General features: G+C 41.1%; 2 protein-coding genes across 2 annotated transcripts; both read left to right on the top strand.

Moving 5' to 3' along the window:
* The first annotated feature begins 185 nt into the window (after positions 1-185).
* polr2k (RNA polymerase II, I and III subunit K) lies at positions 186-2,264 on the top strand. Its single transcript, XM_071522115.1, has 4 exons — positions 186-275; positions 521-589; positions 1,436-1,528; positions 1,990-2,264. Exons 2-4 carry the CDS (start codon positions 529-531, stop codon positions 2,010-2,012), a joined length of 177 nt encoding a protein of 58 aa, XP_071378216.1. The 5' UTR covers positions 186-275; positions 521-528; the 3' UTR covers positions 2,013-2,264.
* A 1,489-nt stretch (positions 2,265-3,753) lies between these two features.
* spag1a (sperm associated antigen 1a) lies at positions 3,754-15,272 on the top strand. Its single transcript, XM_071522116.1, has 8 exons — positions 3,754-4,123; positions 5,750-5,849; positions 6,925-7,077; positions 8,432-8,589; positions 12,185-12,326; positions 14,527-14,653; positions 14,841-14,978; positions 15,267-15,272. Exons 1-8 carry the CDS (start codon positions 3,754-3,756, stop codon positions 15,270-15,272), a joined length of 1,194 nt encoding a protein of 397 aa, XP_071378217.1.
* Positions 15,273-16,080: the final 808 nt, after the last annotated feature.

The raw sequence follows: 16,080 nt of genomic DNA, 5'->3' as shown, positions 1-16,080 counted from the left end.
TCTGTTAAATAAAACACCAAAAATCAAATATAAACGTTATTACATAGAATACAGATTTTCTATGCATCCACGTTATTAGTTTGAGCCATAGACCGTAAAAAATATTTGTTTGAGCGAATTTCGATAACTAAAAAATATGCCAGAAGGAATAGAGGAATTCTTGACCAATCACAAGCCGTTTTGTTGCGAGGTAGACATAGGTTCTACGCATGTGCGCAGTGGCCAGTGTGAGATGAAAAGACAAGTAAACAGCTAACAATTAGCGCAGATAAGCGGTGAGATACCTTGTTTTTTGTGTATATATTTCACATTTACTATGTTTTTATTTCATTTTGTGTCTTTTGAGCTTGCCCAGTGACTGCTGTTGTTCAGCTAACGCTAACATCACCGGCTGTGGCTAATCTTGTCAGCATCACCATGCTTTTCTATTTGGTCAACTTTGTTAGCGAGTTAGCTGCAGAGGAGGATGGTGATGATGGTCTGACGACACTGCAGTAACAGTTTTTCCTCTTTATTTTAGAAACAAGCATGGATCCCCAGAAAGATATGCAGCCGCCCAAGCAGCAGCCGATGATCTACATTTGTGGAGGTAAAGTAGAGGATGCGCTGCCTAAAAGCTCGCATATAACTTTCTCCGTTTGTTCCCCTGTAAGATAAACTAACAACAAGCCAAAGAATGGATTTTCCCAGTTTGACGTTGCAATCTTGGTTCTTGGGACAGGTAGCAAAATCAGAAAGAGATTGATTTGCCAAACAAAGTTACACGAACCGGAAATCTAAACTTGTGATTGGTGCTGGTGATGTTCACATGCAAGCACAATACTAACATGCAAAGTACGCATAGATTATAACATTGTTAATGTAAAATAAGTAAGTAAAATTGTTTAACTGAGTTTTGAGCATTGTGCGCACACAGTAGTGGCTTGCAGATTGTATATTCCATGGCCAGTTTGTTAGGTACACCCATCAAGAACTAGGTCAGAGCAAGTTTTAGCTTGAGAAAAGCCTGAATCTTTTGGGATACAGATGTTATGAGGAGTCAGAAACCTGATGCTTGTTCATGCTGACTCCTGTTACTTCCATGATTCTTGCTATTCTCCTTGCCATTCTCCTATGACCGCTCTCATTAATTATCTAGGCACTGTTGCACATGAAAAGCCCAGGATTCAGCTGTTTGCAAGCTCATTTTGTAAATACATTTACATTGTAGACATTCAGTTGACAGTTTGTTTATTGTCATCTTTTTGCCTTGCAGTTATTGTTGCATGTTGAGTATTTTCAACCATGATCCAACGTCCAATACAGACAACTTGTCAGCAGACATTAAGCTGGCTTTGGATAACTGAATAATTATATAGTTAAGACTGCGTGTAGACTGTGTAATAGTTCTTATGTAAGAGTGTTCTCCTTAACTTCTTTCCTTCTTTCCTTGTAGAATGCCACACTGAAAATGAAATCAAGGCCCGTGATCCAATCCGATGCAGAGAGTGTGGCTACAGGATCATGTACAAGAAGAGAACAAAGAGATGTATCCTTTGAGGTGTGAGAGAGAGAGAGAGTGTGAGTGGCAGAGAATGGATTTGTATTTGTCTCTAATGGGAAACTTTGCAGTAAACTTATCAAAGAGTGTAGGCTACGTTCTTTGCCAAGACATTATCATGCAGATTATAGGGATGAGAAGATTTCAGGAGGTTTTTAAATGTTTTATACTTGTTGTTTTTCTGATTACTGGACAATTCCAGTAGGACATGGCTTGACTGGGTGCCCATAGTCATATTATATAGAGATGGAGGGATTGAACAAATGCAAGTTTCTTTGATGGCAAAAAAATTTCATTGTAAAAATGATACACAATAGCACTTCATTCGATTATTGCCATGAAAATTCATTTTCTATATAACCAAATTGCATTGTCATACAGGACAAGGCTGCTTTTTTTATACATACTGAGTGTGATAACTATGTATTTCCTTGACTCTTTGATTCCAGTGGTTGTTTTCGATGCCCGGTGAAGAAGAGGGCAGCGCTTCTGATTGTTTGTTTTTGTTGTGTGCTATTTTTGTAGTGTATGACCATGTAAATAAATAGGATCACAACTCCATAAACTCTGACATACACCAGGCTTGACCACAGATTTCTGAATTCCGGTCAAAAATTACCATTTTTATGCAGATGCCTCACAAACAGTGCTGTTTTTTATTCTGTGTTTACCCAAGAGTGATGGATGAAAGTTATGGTTTATTATAAACAAGATTTTCACTGAACTTCATTGTTTTCACTGTTTGTACTTATTTGATTCCACCCTTTATGACCATTTACCCTCATACCCAGTGCCCATACATATATTTCCCCCAATTAGTTAGTTATTATTAACTTTGGAAGATGAATTGAGGGGTTTCAATTTAAAACAAAAAACAAAAGCTATATATATATATATATATATATCATTGTGGGGAAAAATCCCTTGAAGGTTCATTCAATCCCTGTAACATGTAAATGACCCAGTCCATAAAAGTGTTATGTTGTCACTCAATGACTGAAGGTACCTGTTATCATTTAAAAAGTACTATAATTTATTTTAATGTTTTCTATCAATCATTTTGTAAGAGAAGGTGTCATGTTGTTGAAATGAGATTTTTTGTAACAAAACTCTTCAAATAGAGAATTCACTTGAAATAATGGCAATCATGGCATTTTGTCTCAAATTGTTTCTAAAGATTATTAGCAGTGTAAATGTTGGAAAGGAACTCCTCGATATAGCCAGAGAATTAAACATGGTGAGTTTAAGTGAATGCAGCACTACAGGTGCAGAAATCCAAATAAGTCCTCTTCCATTCAGCAACAGAAACTTGGTTGGTTTCCCCATTCCTAGAAGCAAAAGAGGGAAGAAAGTCTCAGCCATGAAGCATGCTGATAATCAATTCACTGGAACAAAGCACTCCTTTACGTTTCAAAATGAGATACCCACCATTTAAAAAAATAAATTGACACCCACTCTCCCATATTGACTGCTGACATGAATGTTAAGAACATTATGCATTACTGTTGATGTTAGGAGTCATCTTAAGACTTGCTTATAAAATAGTTCATTTTTTGAGGACATAATTTAGTTTTTCAGATATTTTTTCCAAAATGGATAAATAGCATTTTGGAATGAAACCTTTAATTTAAAGTTCAGCCAAATTTCGATTTGAATACTGAATAAAGAAGCAATGCCTGAGCTGGCTGCAGTATTACGTGTACTGTGGGTGTATTTGGGAGATTAAAAATTGTGGCTCTGAATATTGAAATGCTAAAGAGTTTGTTTTATTTGACCTGCTCTGTTTAATGGGGAAATTACCTTAGATAATACAAGGAGTGTTTTAGTCTCATAAAGCCCTGTTTAGGTGATATTTGGCGAGGTGTTCACATTGAAAATATGTTACATGAAGCATTAAATGACAGATATTAATGTCTCCTTTAGTCCGCATTAAAGGCACTCATGACTGCTCCACTTCAGTCGAGCCCTTTGCTCTGAAGTCTAAACTGAGGATCTCCCATCAGAGGCGTCCTGCTGCAGCACTGCAATGCTACAACACCTCCCCCTCCACTGACGTCACCACTGACGTGTCATCCAGGGGGCGTGTCCAGCAGAAATCCCCCCAACCGGTGACGGACTTAGCTGCAGCTTTGAGAGAGGGAGAGTGAGGGAGGGTTAGAGAGAGGGAGGGAGGGCGAGATTGGACACACTCTGCAGAGAGAGAGAGTGCAGCTATGGGGAACGCACAGGAGAAACCCCCGGGCAGCGGAGGAGGGGGAGCGAAATCGGATCAGGCCACACCGGGGAGCAGGAGGCGAGGCCGGGGTCCGGGAGGCAGCGCGGAGAAGCCCCGGGGCAAGGGATCTCCGGAGAAGGGGGTGGCCAACGGTACTCAGAAGGAAAAAAGCCATCCCGGAGGACAGGAGAGCCGGGACGGCCCCCCGGCCCCCGCGGTGGACACCAGCTATCTGGACGCCCCGGCCGGTGCCCTTCCTCCTCACCTGGCCCGGCTCAAGAATGAGGGCAACCACCTCTTCAAGCATGGGCAGTTTGGGGACGCCGTGGAGAAATACAGCCAGGCTATTGACGGCTGTACTGACGCAGGTAGGGCAGCACTATGGACAGTTTGGCTGTTTTCTTACAGCTATCAACTCTATTTCAATATCTGTTTCATCCAAGGAGAACTAGCTGTGTTGATTATACAAATCCATCTCAGGAACAACATACGTCACCCTCAGACATCTCCCCATAATGTAGCTAGGCATAACATTGTGTTTTATTAAACTTGATATACATGGACAAAATATCCTACCTAACAGCATGAATATAGACAACAGTATCTTGACATTGTCTGTCCCAGTGATAGTTGTATGCCACAGCAGTGTGTTAAATCCTAATGAGGAATCACAACTGCAGGCCAATGGAAATGTGGCTGTATACACCTTCACATCTGTTTTGAAAAATAACCTGGGTCCAACAGTTTCAGTGTTTTGTGCTTTTTGATGAAGACAGTCTTATCTTTACTACGCAACTTCTGATGTAGAATAGGCCACAAACATTTAGGCAAGGCAACAGATGGATGGCAGAGAGGCAGATATCTCCTTCTAGCATCTGTGTATCAGCCCTCATAAGGGTATCAGATATAAGTTCACTTGGAGTGTCATATGGCTCAAAACTCCAGAGTATCCCATTTCAATTATGAACGCACTGTGCTTTTAAGACAACGCTGCGCAATCTCCTCTCTGTACCATCCCACACAGAAGTGCCAGTATAGGATGAAAGTAAGAGCAAGTGTATAAGGTCAGTTCTGTTTTCACATCTGTCCAGATAACGGGCTGAGTGCTAAACCTCACTGTGCTTGGGACTGGGACTGATGGAGGTTTTTAAACAGACATCACATCAGTAGAACCGAACAGAGACATGGGAAGACTTTGTTGAGGTCGATTTAGATTTTGTAAGGCAAGGGAGTTACTCAGTGTCTTCTTGGCACAGGGAAACCTTCCTGACCGTAGATTGAAGTCATGTACTGGTGCATAGGGCTCTTAGGTATGATTGAATGTAAGAGCACTCAGCCAACTTTTAATACAGTAGCTGGCAAGAGTAATGGCTATTTTTGCAGCACTGGAGACAGGCTTAAAAAGATTAGACTAGACTTAAGATCAGAGCAGACGCATAAAAGACAGACTCTTAGAGAAAAGCACTGACAGCCTTGTGCGATGATCTCTTTTATTAAAAAATATATATATAAAAACAAAACCTGAAGCTTTGAAGCTGTCTGTTTTACCAAACAAAACATCCAGAGATGATGCAAGATGTGCAGAAGTATGAGATATAAACATTGCCATCAGTACTAGCAGTAGTGAAGCTGCAATGGAGGCCCACAGGAGAAAAGAGATGTAGAAAACGACTACTGGATGGACTGACAACACATCCATCCATCTGTCCGTCCATTCACCCACTCAGCATCTCTAGGCGGTCTGCTCTAACTATGTTGACTTGAGCTGTTTCTGCAGTCTGGACTTTTCCCTGGTCTGGAGCACCCAAGGCTAAGGCCACGCAGTCACAACTGCTAAGCAAATCCTCTTATTCCGACCGTGGTAAATGCAGAGCCGTTGATAATGTGTTGTAAATGCTTTGCTCTAGACCGGCGTGTTATGTGTTGGGGTCAAAGATGAATGGAGTCTTAGAGCTGAAAAACTGTAAAAGTCTGTTCTGTGGTTTGTCCTGCAGGCATCGACAGCCCAGAAGACCTTGGTATTCTCCACTCCAACAGAGCTGCCTGCTACCTCAAGGATGGAAACAGCGCAGACTGCATACAGGACTGTACCAGGTAGGAGGCTGTGTCAGCTCTGTGTGTGTTTCTGTCTCTTTGTCTGTTTGCAGACATGCAGAAGTATTTTGTTTGTCATGTCTGTGTTTGTATGTTTGTGTATTGTGTCCATCTCAGTTTAGTTTCCATTAGATCTGAGATAAGTTTGCTAGTTCTTCATTTTGTTTTTCTGTCTCATAACGAAAGTTTTTAGGTTTTAGTTTTTGTAGCTTTAGTTACAAATTACAGTTTTAGTAATTCCTGTATGGAGTGTGTTGGTTGCTATCTGTTCTGTACACATTCAGTACTGACAGAAAATTGTGAGCATAGTGTGACACAGTGTGCATCAATATATTAATAGTTGATCTCAGCCAATTCATTACCAGAGGTTGCCCTCTGCACTTTCCTCACAGTATTGAAATAGTCAAAAGACTAAACCTAGAATAGAATAGAATAGAATAGAATAGAATAGAACACTACTAGTTGCTACCTGATATGGGGGAACGGAGCCCATGTTTTCCCAGCGCTGCCTACGATATAATGACGTCTGGGGAAGAGGGATTTCCACTCTGTAATAAGTCCATAATGCCCTGGGTGTGATTGTCATAGACTGGGGCTTAACACACGGCTAAAGGCTTAAACAGTTAGTTTGTGTAACTGCTGCTGCTCACCGTCTTTCAGAAAGTTAGACTGTATGTAGGGACGTGTCATGGAGCAGCAGACACGGACACATGCCGTTTGTTTTTGATGACGGTGTGAGTTCAAGTCCAGCTTGTAGCTTATGTTGCATGTCGGCCCCTCTTATCTTTCCTGCCGCTTTGTGCTGATCAATGAAGCCAAAATGCAAAAAAGGAGAAAAACTCCAAACAAGCAGGCAAACACACACATATTCATATTTGTTTGTGAATAGGGAAGAGGTTTAGTCTGGAATAGTGTGAGCAACCTCGGGGTTGAGGCTGCAGGAATCCCTCTATCTAAAACACACGCACACATTTATACATTGAGAGTGGCAGATCAATCTCATTACACCTGTGACACGATGTGCGTGGAGTCGGGGGTTTGATCCTCTGTCTGTGCGTCTCTTTGATCCTCTTAGGGCCCTGGAGCTGCAGCCCTACTCCCTGAAGCCCCTGCTGCGCAGAGCCATGGCCTATGAGTCACTGGAGCGCTACAGGAAGGCCTACGTGGATTACAAGACTGTCCTGCAGATAGATACCGGGGTGCAGGCGGCCCACGACAGCGTCCACAGGTGGGCCGAACACACTGACAGACATTAGAGTAAATTTCACCACTGGCCAGCAGGGATCTGTCAAGGGCACCAGGAAGGAAATTTGAGCCACTTTCACGTGGGTGCTGTAACTTCTAGTAAGTGGACAAGCGATCTAGAAGTTGCAGTATCAAAGTTCATTCATCCTGGCTCTTCTCAGTGCTAAGAGCTGAAGAACTGGGTAAGTTTCCATGGAAATATACTTGGAGGGAATAGGAGTCATTCCTACTGACTGCAAAACAGGCAGAATGTAGTCATGGAGACAAAATAAATAGTAAAAAGAAATGCAGATATTGGGAGAAAATGTAGATTGTGGAGTACTAATGCTAAATGGGCTACAGATGATTACATTATGGATTTGCCATAGATATGTGATAAGCCAGTGTTTATCAACCATGTGCCTTCAAGGCCCAACAGTATGCTGGTTTTCATTCTAATCAACCACAACACCAGGTGATTTCACTGATTAGTTCTTCCTCTCTGATTGAAGACATGCAAATCAGTGAAATCAGCTACTATAGTGTTTTTTGGAATGAAGAACTGCAGACTCTTGGGCCTTGATAGCACATGGTTGACACCCACTGGTCTGTACAGTGTGGCACCTTGATGCTGCACCCCTGGGTTGAAGTACCATGTTCAGCACCATGGAGAGCGTCCGTTCTCCCAGCCTGGGAAAGGCCGTTAATGTCTGGGGCAGGGATTTGTTAAAATTAAACAGGAGGAGGGGGCAGAGACTCAATTATTTTCCCTCAATTTCTCCTCAAATTTAGCAGGTTGAGTATACTCAGTCCTACATATCTTGGGTTATGATCAATCATTCCCAGTCATCACCGCTCAAATTCATTCTGTGCATTTGGATTGCATGTGTTCCTTCATGTTAGCAAGGATGAGCCCTATTTCAAAATGCTATATATTCATTTTGGAGGGAAATCAATAAGTTAAGTTCTTCTTTCACTAACAGTATATCCAGTCAGTAAAAACATTTTAAATCAATTTGTCAACCATGGACTTAAAATTCCTACTATCCCTTAAAAAGTACTGTAACGTGTTTTAACTTATCAATCATTTTGTAGCAGTACATGTCACTTTTATCATCTGGTGAATTTCTCAGTTTGGAAAGAAGCTCTTCAGCTGTAGCTTCCTCTGAGGTTTAGCCTCTTCTTAGCATCAAGCAGACTGAAACACACAAATCCTGCCCCTGTCAGCATGATAGATGGCTGCACCACTGATCTAGCTATTACAGAAGTGGACTCTTTAATTAGAAGAAGAAGGACATTTCCACCAGAGGACTGTATTCAGCTGACCTCCTCACAAGCCTTCTTCATTTGCACACTAGAATCACCAAGATGCTGATTGAGCAGGACGGGCCGCAGTGGAGAGAGAAGCTCCCAGAGATTCCCGTGGTCCCGCTGTCCGTCCAGCAGCACCACAGAGAGAAGCCGGTCAGCGCTGAGGTCAGCCAGGCCCGCGCCGCCAGGGCCGCGCAGGAGGAAGGTCAGTGATGTCACTTCCTCTCGACTCACCGAGTGGTTAAATGTCTCGATGGGAACTGTGTAGAGATACGTTTGACACAATAAAGATGCATGGAAGGAAGGTGTATAACCCACTCACTCACACACCACACACACCACAGACACACCACACACGCACACACACACTGTTCAGCTTACGCAAGTGTAGCTATTACTGTGTATAACTGTGAGAGTGTAAGGTGATAATAATTCTGCAATTCAGGCCATTTGAGAAAGCCTCAGCCGCAGCAGAAGTGGGTCAGTCAGAGTGTGTAAATGCTGAGCAGTGGTGGAGGCATTCCTGCTTGAAAGGCTGTGTGTGTGTGTGTGTGTGCATGTGTGTGTGTGTGTGTGTGTTTGGGAGGACCATCAATAATGCAGAGGGGAAGGCGATCTACACTGACTGTAGTGCTGCTGTAATGGAACAATCCAGGTCAGGTTTCCTGTAGGCTGCTGCAGACAGGGATGAGAAGGCACCGCACGCTCCAACACACACATGCATACATACACAAATGCATACACATGCATGCAAACACACATATACAGTACTGTGCAAAAGTCTTAGGCACCCTAGATTTTTATATACTTTCTTAGAAGTCTTAGATGTTTATTTGTTTTCTGCATTAGTGTGTCAGTAGACTGCTGTTTATTGTAAATTTTTGATATTCAGAAACTTTTCATTTCATTAGTTTTGAAAACATCTTCGCTTTATGGATATCTTTGACATATGCCTAAGACTTTTGCACAGTACTGTATATATATACATAGATGTATAGTGGACAGATATACAAAAACACATAGCACAAAAACACGTCCTTATAAATAAAAATATATTGGAAAAATCGAGAGGGTTCAGAGAAGAGCTACTAAACTAATTCCAGGTCTGAAAGAGATGTCATATGAAGAGAGATTAAGAAAATTACAACTACCAACTCTAGTATTCAGGAGACATAGAGACATGATTGAGGTCTATAAGCTTGTTCACAGAATATATGATACCACAGCCGAGCCTGTCATCCACTTTTGGAATAATAGGTTTGAGTTAAGAGGGAACTCTTTAAAATTATTTCCACTAAGGTGTTTCTCTGAAAAGAGAAAAAACTTCTTCACAGAGGGTGTAGTGCAGGCTCCTTCAGTTTATTCAATTATTTTAAAAATAGATTGGATAAATTCTGGTCAACAAAGGATATTTTGTATAATTATAAAGCTGATTTGTGATTATTTGTGATTATCTGTGAAATTATTGTGATTTAAAAAAAAAAAACCTATATTGTGGTATTTTTGTTGTTGTATGGTTGTTTGTTTTTGAGTTGTAGAGTCTGGTGTGGAGGGTTTATATCCTGTACCAGAAAAATTTCAATAAATTTCAATAAATTTTAAATAAATAAATGACATACACACACACACACACACACACACACACACACACACACACACATACAATTGAAATGCTTTATTTGGATCCACTACATGAAATTATAATACATAAGATTTAAATATTGTTGAGGTTAGCAGAGATTTGAACAGACTCACACACACACACACACACACACACACACACACACACACACACACACACACACACACACACACACACAAACACAAACACAAACACTTAGTGGTTATAGCACAGAGGCAGAGCAGAGCTTATCTCAGAATAGCACACTGCTGTTGTTGGGCAAACAGACTGTTCTACTCTTTGTCAGTGCTGTAATGTAATGAATGATGGGTGAAGATAAAAGCCAAGGCCTTGTTTTCACTGATAAAATTCTATTTTACTACAAGGGTCATGCAACACTTTGTGCTATTAAAGGAAAAATCCACCCTGAAACACTTTAAAAATAGCTATTGGAGATGAATTTCTGGGTCCATTTTGTTGTATGGTGGTGTATTTTTGCTTATTCTCATGGATAACTGGCCATAGACAATGTAATTTCATGTTGAGATATTTCCAGTGCAGCTACAACAGAGTTTGAAAGGAAAAGAAATTCAGATGTCTAAAACATCAACAGTAAACGTCAGGTTTTGGTGTCAGTCCCTCACAATCAAAGAGCAAGGGCTTCTTTCTAGACTCACTGTTTTGCATCAACGTTCAACAGTCATAAAGGGAGAAATCCATCGTAGGAGAGGCAGAGAGACCACTTTCTCCACTGACAGCAGCCTCAATAGACCAGAATGCAATGCAGTCAAAAGACATGTTGTGTTTTGAGTAAGGGGCACGACTCTCACCTTTTCTCCACTGGAATCTCTCTCTCTCTTGCTGTTACTGTGTTTTCGCTATCGCTCTCTCCACTTACACGTACAACCCACAGCTGAATGCAACAAGTTCACACACATTCTCTAGGGGGGTTGTTGAAAAGCATTCTGGGAAATGTAGGAAATCACTAACTGAAGTAAAAGAAGGTGAGGCAAGCTGAGGAAAAGACTGTACTGTACTTTTTCAATATATTGAATATTTTCCCTAACCCTAACTCCAACCCAACAGTCAGATCTATACCAGGCGTTACTGTGTCAATGAAAACAAATTAATGCGATTGGCTGTTTATAAACATACACTACAGGGTACGTTTACAAACTATTTTATTTGAGTCGTTCATGGTGAAAATAAAACTCCCCAGCCTTCCACCCAATTTCTCTCCTGATATTTCAAACTGCTCTCGTCTCCCACAGCCAGAGCAAAGAGTTTGTCCTAGCTCCTAATTTGTGATATTATACCAGTGTATAGTTTTATAGACCATGAATTGGAAAACTTTGGAAAGGTTTACTGTGACAGATTGATTTTCCAGTACTCAACATCAGTTTTTTGGTTTCAAAGCGACCAGGCACTTCAGCACCAGCAGGTTGCTGAAGTGTTTAAGTTCATTGCAAGAGTATGTAAATTCAGTCTCTGATTTATGATTAGAGGCTTGGATTTCTGTTTTGTAAGAGAGCAAATGTCATGCAGAAAGTACTTCTGGACAAATTTCTCCCTAAATATGAAACAGTGTGGAAGAGGTTTGTCCAGATGTGATGATCTGAATAAATTCAGACAAACTCTGATTTAATATTCCTTGTTGGCTCACAACTTGTCGCGCTAGTCAAATAATTTAGACTTTGTATCAATAATTGGGCCTTTCAATAAAGGCCAAGTTACGGTTATCTGTGCGTGTGTGTGTGTGTGTGTGTGTGTGTGTGTGTGTGTGTGTGTGTGTGTGTGTGTGTGTTTTCTCCAAGTCATAAGATACAGTTGCTCTCTCAGCACTCTGGCCCATTCAGACCGTTCCTGATGGATTTATTGATCACCCCTGAAAATGTCTGCACACTGAATCGATGGGAGAGTTTTCTTGTGACACAAACACATTTAAAACAATCAGCTTTGACATGTGGAACATTATATCCATAACTTCCATTGACACTGAAGTCATTGTTTATTGAAAGAAAATGAACTATTCAGATAATAAACGTTCAAGATTTCAGCCATATTGCCAATTGTTTAGACTAATCAGGGGGAATTCATTTGCCTTTTGCTTCACAGCAGTAAGATTATAAAATTGCTTTCTTTCTTCTTTCATCTTTTTTCCTTATTTTTGCCTGGACAGCCAGAAAACAAGAGACCCGCTTCACAGCACTGAAACTGGAAGGCAACGACCTGGTGAAGAAAGGCCGCTTCCAAGAGGCTCTGGAGAAATACAGTGAATGTCTCAAAATAAAACCTAACGAATGCCCTCTCTACACGAACAGGTAGGCGTGACACAACCTAAGACTCCTGCTTGAAGTCTTTATCATCGCAGGCGGCAGGATGGCTTGGTGGTTAGAGAAACATTTGATCCTTGCTACAGCCAGAGTTTATACCTGTTGTTCTTGAATGGAACTCTAAAAAAAAAACACCTGTCTGCTTCAGGGACAAAGGTCCAGTTGTTGAAGTTAAATTTGATATTTCTTGTCTATCTAGTGATTATAACTCCAGGATCTTTCTAAATTCTATTGAGTTAAAGTAATAGCAGCAAATTTACATTGGTTTTGGGACCCTTGCTCTTTCTAGTTTATATTAACAATATTTGTGATAACTTCAAATTCTGCAAGTACCATCTGTATGCAGACGATACAGTCATGTACTCCTGTGCCCCCACCACAGAGATGGCCTTTTCTAATCTGCAGACTGATTTCAACACCCTGCAACACGCCCTATCGGATCTGAAATTGCTTTTACACTCAACCAAAACTAAAACTATGGTTTTCTCCCCTGGGCATAAAAAGGCTCCAACCCTCTCCATCAATACCCTTGATGGTGTCTCTATTCAGTCTGTTGATAATTACAAATACTTGGGAATTTGGTTGGACAAAAGTTTAAATTTCAAATTCCTCATTGACCATCTCGCTAAGAAATTAAAATTTACACTGGGCTTTCTGTACAGGCTAAAGTCCTGTTTTTCCATGGCATCAAGAAAACGTTTGGTTGCTGGCCTTTTTCTGACTCAGATTGATTTTGGTGACATTGTCTATAGGTTTGCCTCAACGTCCACCTTGTCCAAACTCGATCCCCTGTATCACTCAGCCCTGGGGTATGTCAATAATGATAGCTGTAGGAACCATCATTGAACCTTATACAGCATGGTAGGATGGTCATCCCTCACTTTGCGTAGGCTTCAACACTGGTACATTTTAGTCTATAAGATTATTTCAGGCAAATGACCTACTTACTTAAGCCAGAAGTTTTTACCTTTGCAAAGCAGTCATAATCTTAGGTCACACAAATGGCTTCAGTTTAAAGTGCCTTCTTGCAGAACAGAGGATGGCAAATCAAGCCTGTTCTACTATGGTCCTTGGTCCTGGAACGATTTGCAGGCCAATCTTAAACTTGATACCGTTACCTCTTTAAATGATTTTAAACTCAGAATAATGGAAGTGGTCACTGTTAGCTGCAGTTGCTTCAACTAACAAACACTTGATTAAATATTGCTGCCTTGTTTTTGTTTATGCACTTTATTATGTAATGTATTCTTGTCATACCTATTGTTGCTGTTGTGATTTGATGTTGTTGTCCTGTTTTGCGTTTGCTGCTGCTATTTGACCCTGTCTTGGCTAGGTCTCACTTGTAAAAGAGGTTTTAATCTCAATGTGACTTCCTAGTTAAATAAATGTTATATATATTACAACCTGTAGATAATTAGGCATCTCTTGGCCATGTTAAAATCCATATATTCATTCATACATCTGAAGAAAATGTGTGAGGTTCAGAACAATATGCTACTCAAGTATAACAAAACCTTGTCAGTCACATTTGGATGAGAAAGAAAACTGCCATGGCAAAGAAACACAAAACAAAACAAAACACAAAACAAATACCGACTGAATGTGGTAAAGGCTCCAGGCAAATCTACAGAAAAAGATGCTATTAAGAAGAATTTGTCAATGAAACTATAATTAGTGACGTCATGAGCAAGAACAATGCTCTCCCAGAGCCAGAAAGCAGCTCTGTAGACAGTAAAATGTAGACAAAATTTTAGGGCCCGATGAATATTTGGGTTTTCATACCCAAATGAGTTTTATTCTGTAGTAGAGTTATCAGTTCTGAACCAGTTTTATCCTCAGACAGGCCTCCTGGCTACTCATTTTAATGACATCACATGTTCAGGTCTTAGTCATCTATTTTTGGAATTATTCATGTTAAAAACTGACTGGTCTGTCCTCGGCTATAGGAGTAACATGTCAACTCTTCAACTGAACCATATTCCTCTTTAAGGACAATATAATGGGAAAGACAGTAGAGGGCACTAAGTGATCATACAGATATTTCTTCAACTCTGGTCTTTTAAATCTGTAATCACTGTCAGTAAGATGTCACTGTCAGTAGCAAAAAAGCGATATTGGTGCATTTTAAGTGGCAGGAATCAACATGCCACCCTCTTGGGTTCCTGTCCTCTCCTTTTCCCTCCTCCAGAGCCATTTGCTTCCTGAAACTGAACCGCCATGAAGAGGCCAAACAGGACTGTGACTCCGCTCTGCAGCTGGAGCCGCTGAATAAGAAGGCCTTCTACAGACGGGCGCTGGCCTATAAGGGATTACAGGTAAAAATACATAATGAAGTGTCCATCCGCATGCATGTCTGAACCAAGAAGATAATACATGAAGAGATGAGGAACAGTTTATTAGCAGTGTGAGTCTTCACACATTGTCACAGTTCATGCAGTACTTATGCACCTTGTGTGTGTGTGTGTGTGTGTGTGTGTGTTTGTGTGTGTTCCACCCCTCCAGGACTACCTGTCGGCCAGCAGTGACCTGCAGGAAGTCCTCCAGCTGGACCCCAATGTCCACGAGGCCGAGCAGGAGCTGGAGGTGGTGACCGGCCTGCTGAGACAGAGCCTGATGGACAGCACTGCACACACACCGAGGGTGAGGGATCTCTCTCTCTCACACACACACACTTTTCAAGAAGTAATTCAAGTACCCTTCTCCCCACTTTCATATCTTCCTCCTCAACTTGTTCCAATCCCCTCTACCTCTCTCTTTAGCTCTTATTTATTTCTCATCTTCTTCTCTCTTACATTCTAAGGTCACAGGAATATTGTCAGCCCCTTGCACTCCTTTACCGTTGGTTGCTCATAATGTCGGTACACACACACCTATACACAACAATAACAAAAAACTACACAGAGGCTCATTTCTGTGAATTCCCTCCAGGTTTGATGGTTTGATGGTTGCATGGTGGATGGTTGTGGAGGCAGAAGGAGGAAACGAGTGCGGACACACAGCAGTTATCGGAGGAGAAGGTGTGTCAAAGCCATCGACCCCCAGTGAAGAAGACCTGGGTAATAACGGAGACAACGGGTGCGACTCCTTAGATGACCAGCTTTTCAACTATGCACCATCTGCAGTGTGTGCAAACCACACCATACTTTCATTCTTGAGTACACAACCCCTAGATGAAGGGCAGCTTTATTTAAAAAGACTAATGTCAAGGTACTCGTGACTTGCTTGCACAAAAAAAAGTCATTGACATTGTAACGTAATGGACTGTACAGTTTCATACAATGGGCGGCAGAGCGCTGCTACGTGGGAGAGTAACACAGAGAAAGAAAGAGTATAATACAGTATGTGTGCCTTATTGAGATTCCTATAACAGTTATAATGAAACAAGCCAAGATCTCCCTTTTTTATGTTGATTTAATTGTTTTGAAGACATTCTGTTCACTTCCAAACTGATTTACTGAGCTCATGACACAAAGCACTGACAGTAACTGACTAAACATGACTTTTAAATGTATGTTGGAGATGTAAACTGTGTATAATTTTATTGTATTTACAGTCATTTTATTGTATTTAGAGACAAGGGCCTGAAAGTTGTAAAAATGTCATTAGCTGGTCCCAACCCTCATGAATCCATGTAAGCTGTTTCAACACAAGTCACTTGTCATTGTTTACATCTTCTATCATTGCACTCAGCTGCCGTCTAATTTAGGAAGACAAGCCAATGACTTACCAAACCATCATGCAG

Source organism: Centroberyx affinis, unplaced genomic scaffold (assembly GCF_046629955.1).
Source record: "Centroberyx affinis isolate AG114_WGS23_722 - 3 ecotype Tasmania unplaced genomic scaffold, CSIRO-AGI_Caff_v1 ptg000952l_1, whole genome shotgun sequence".
NCBI classification, from domain to species: Eukaryota; Metazoa; Chordata; class Actinopteri; order Beryciformes; family Berycidae; genus Centroberyx; species Centroberyx affinis.
The sequence above is the reverse complement of the archived record's forward strand: the minus strand, read 5'-3'. Positions and strand labels throughout refer to the sequence as shown.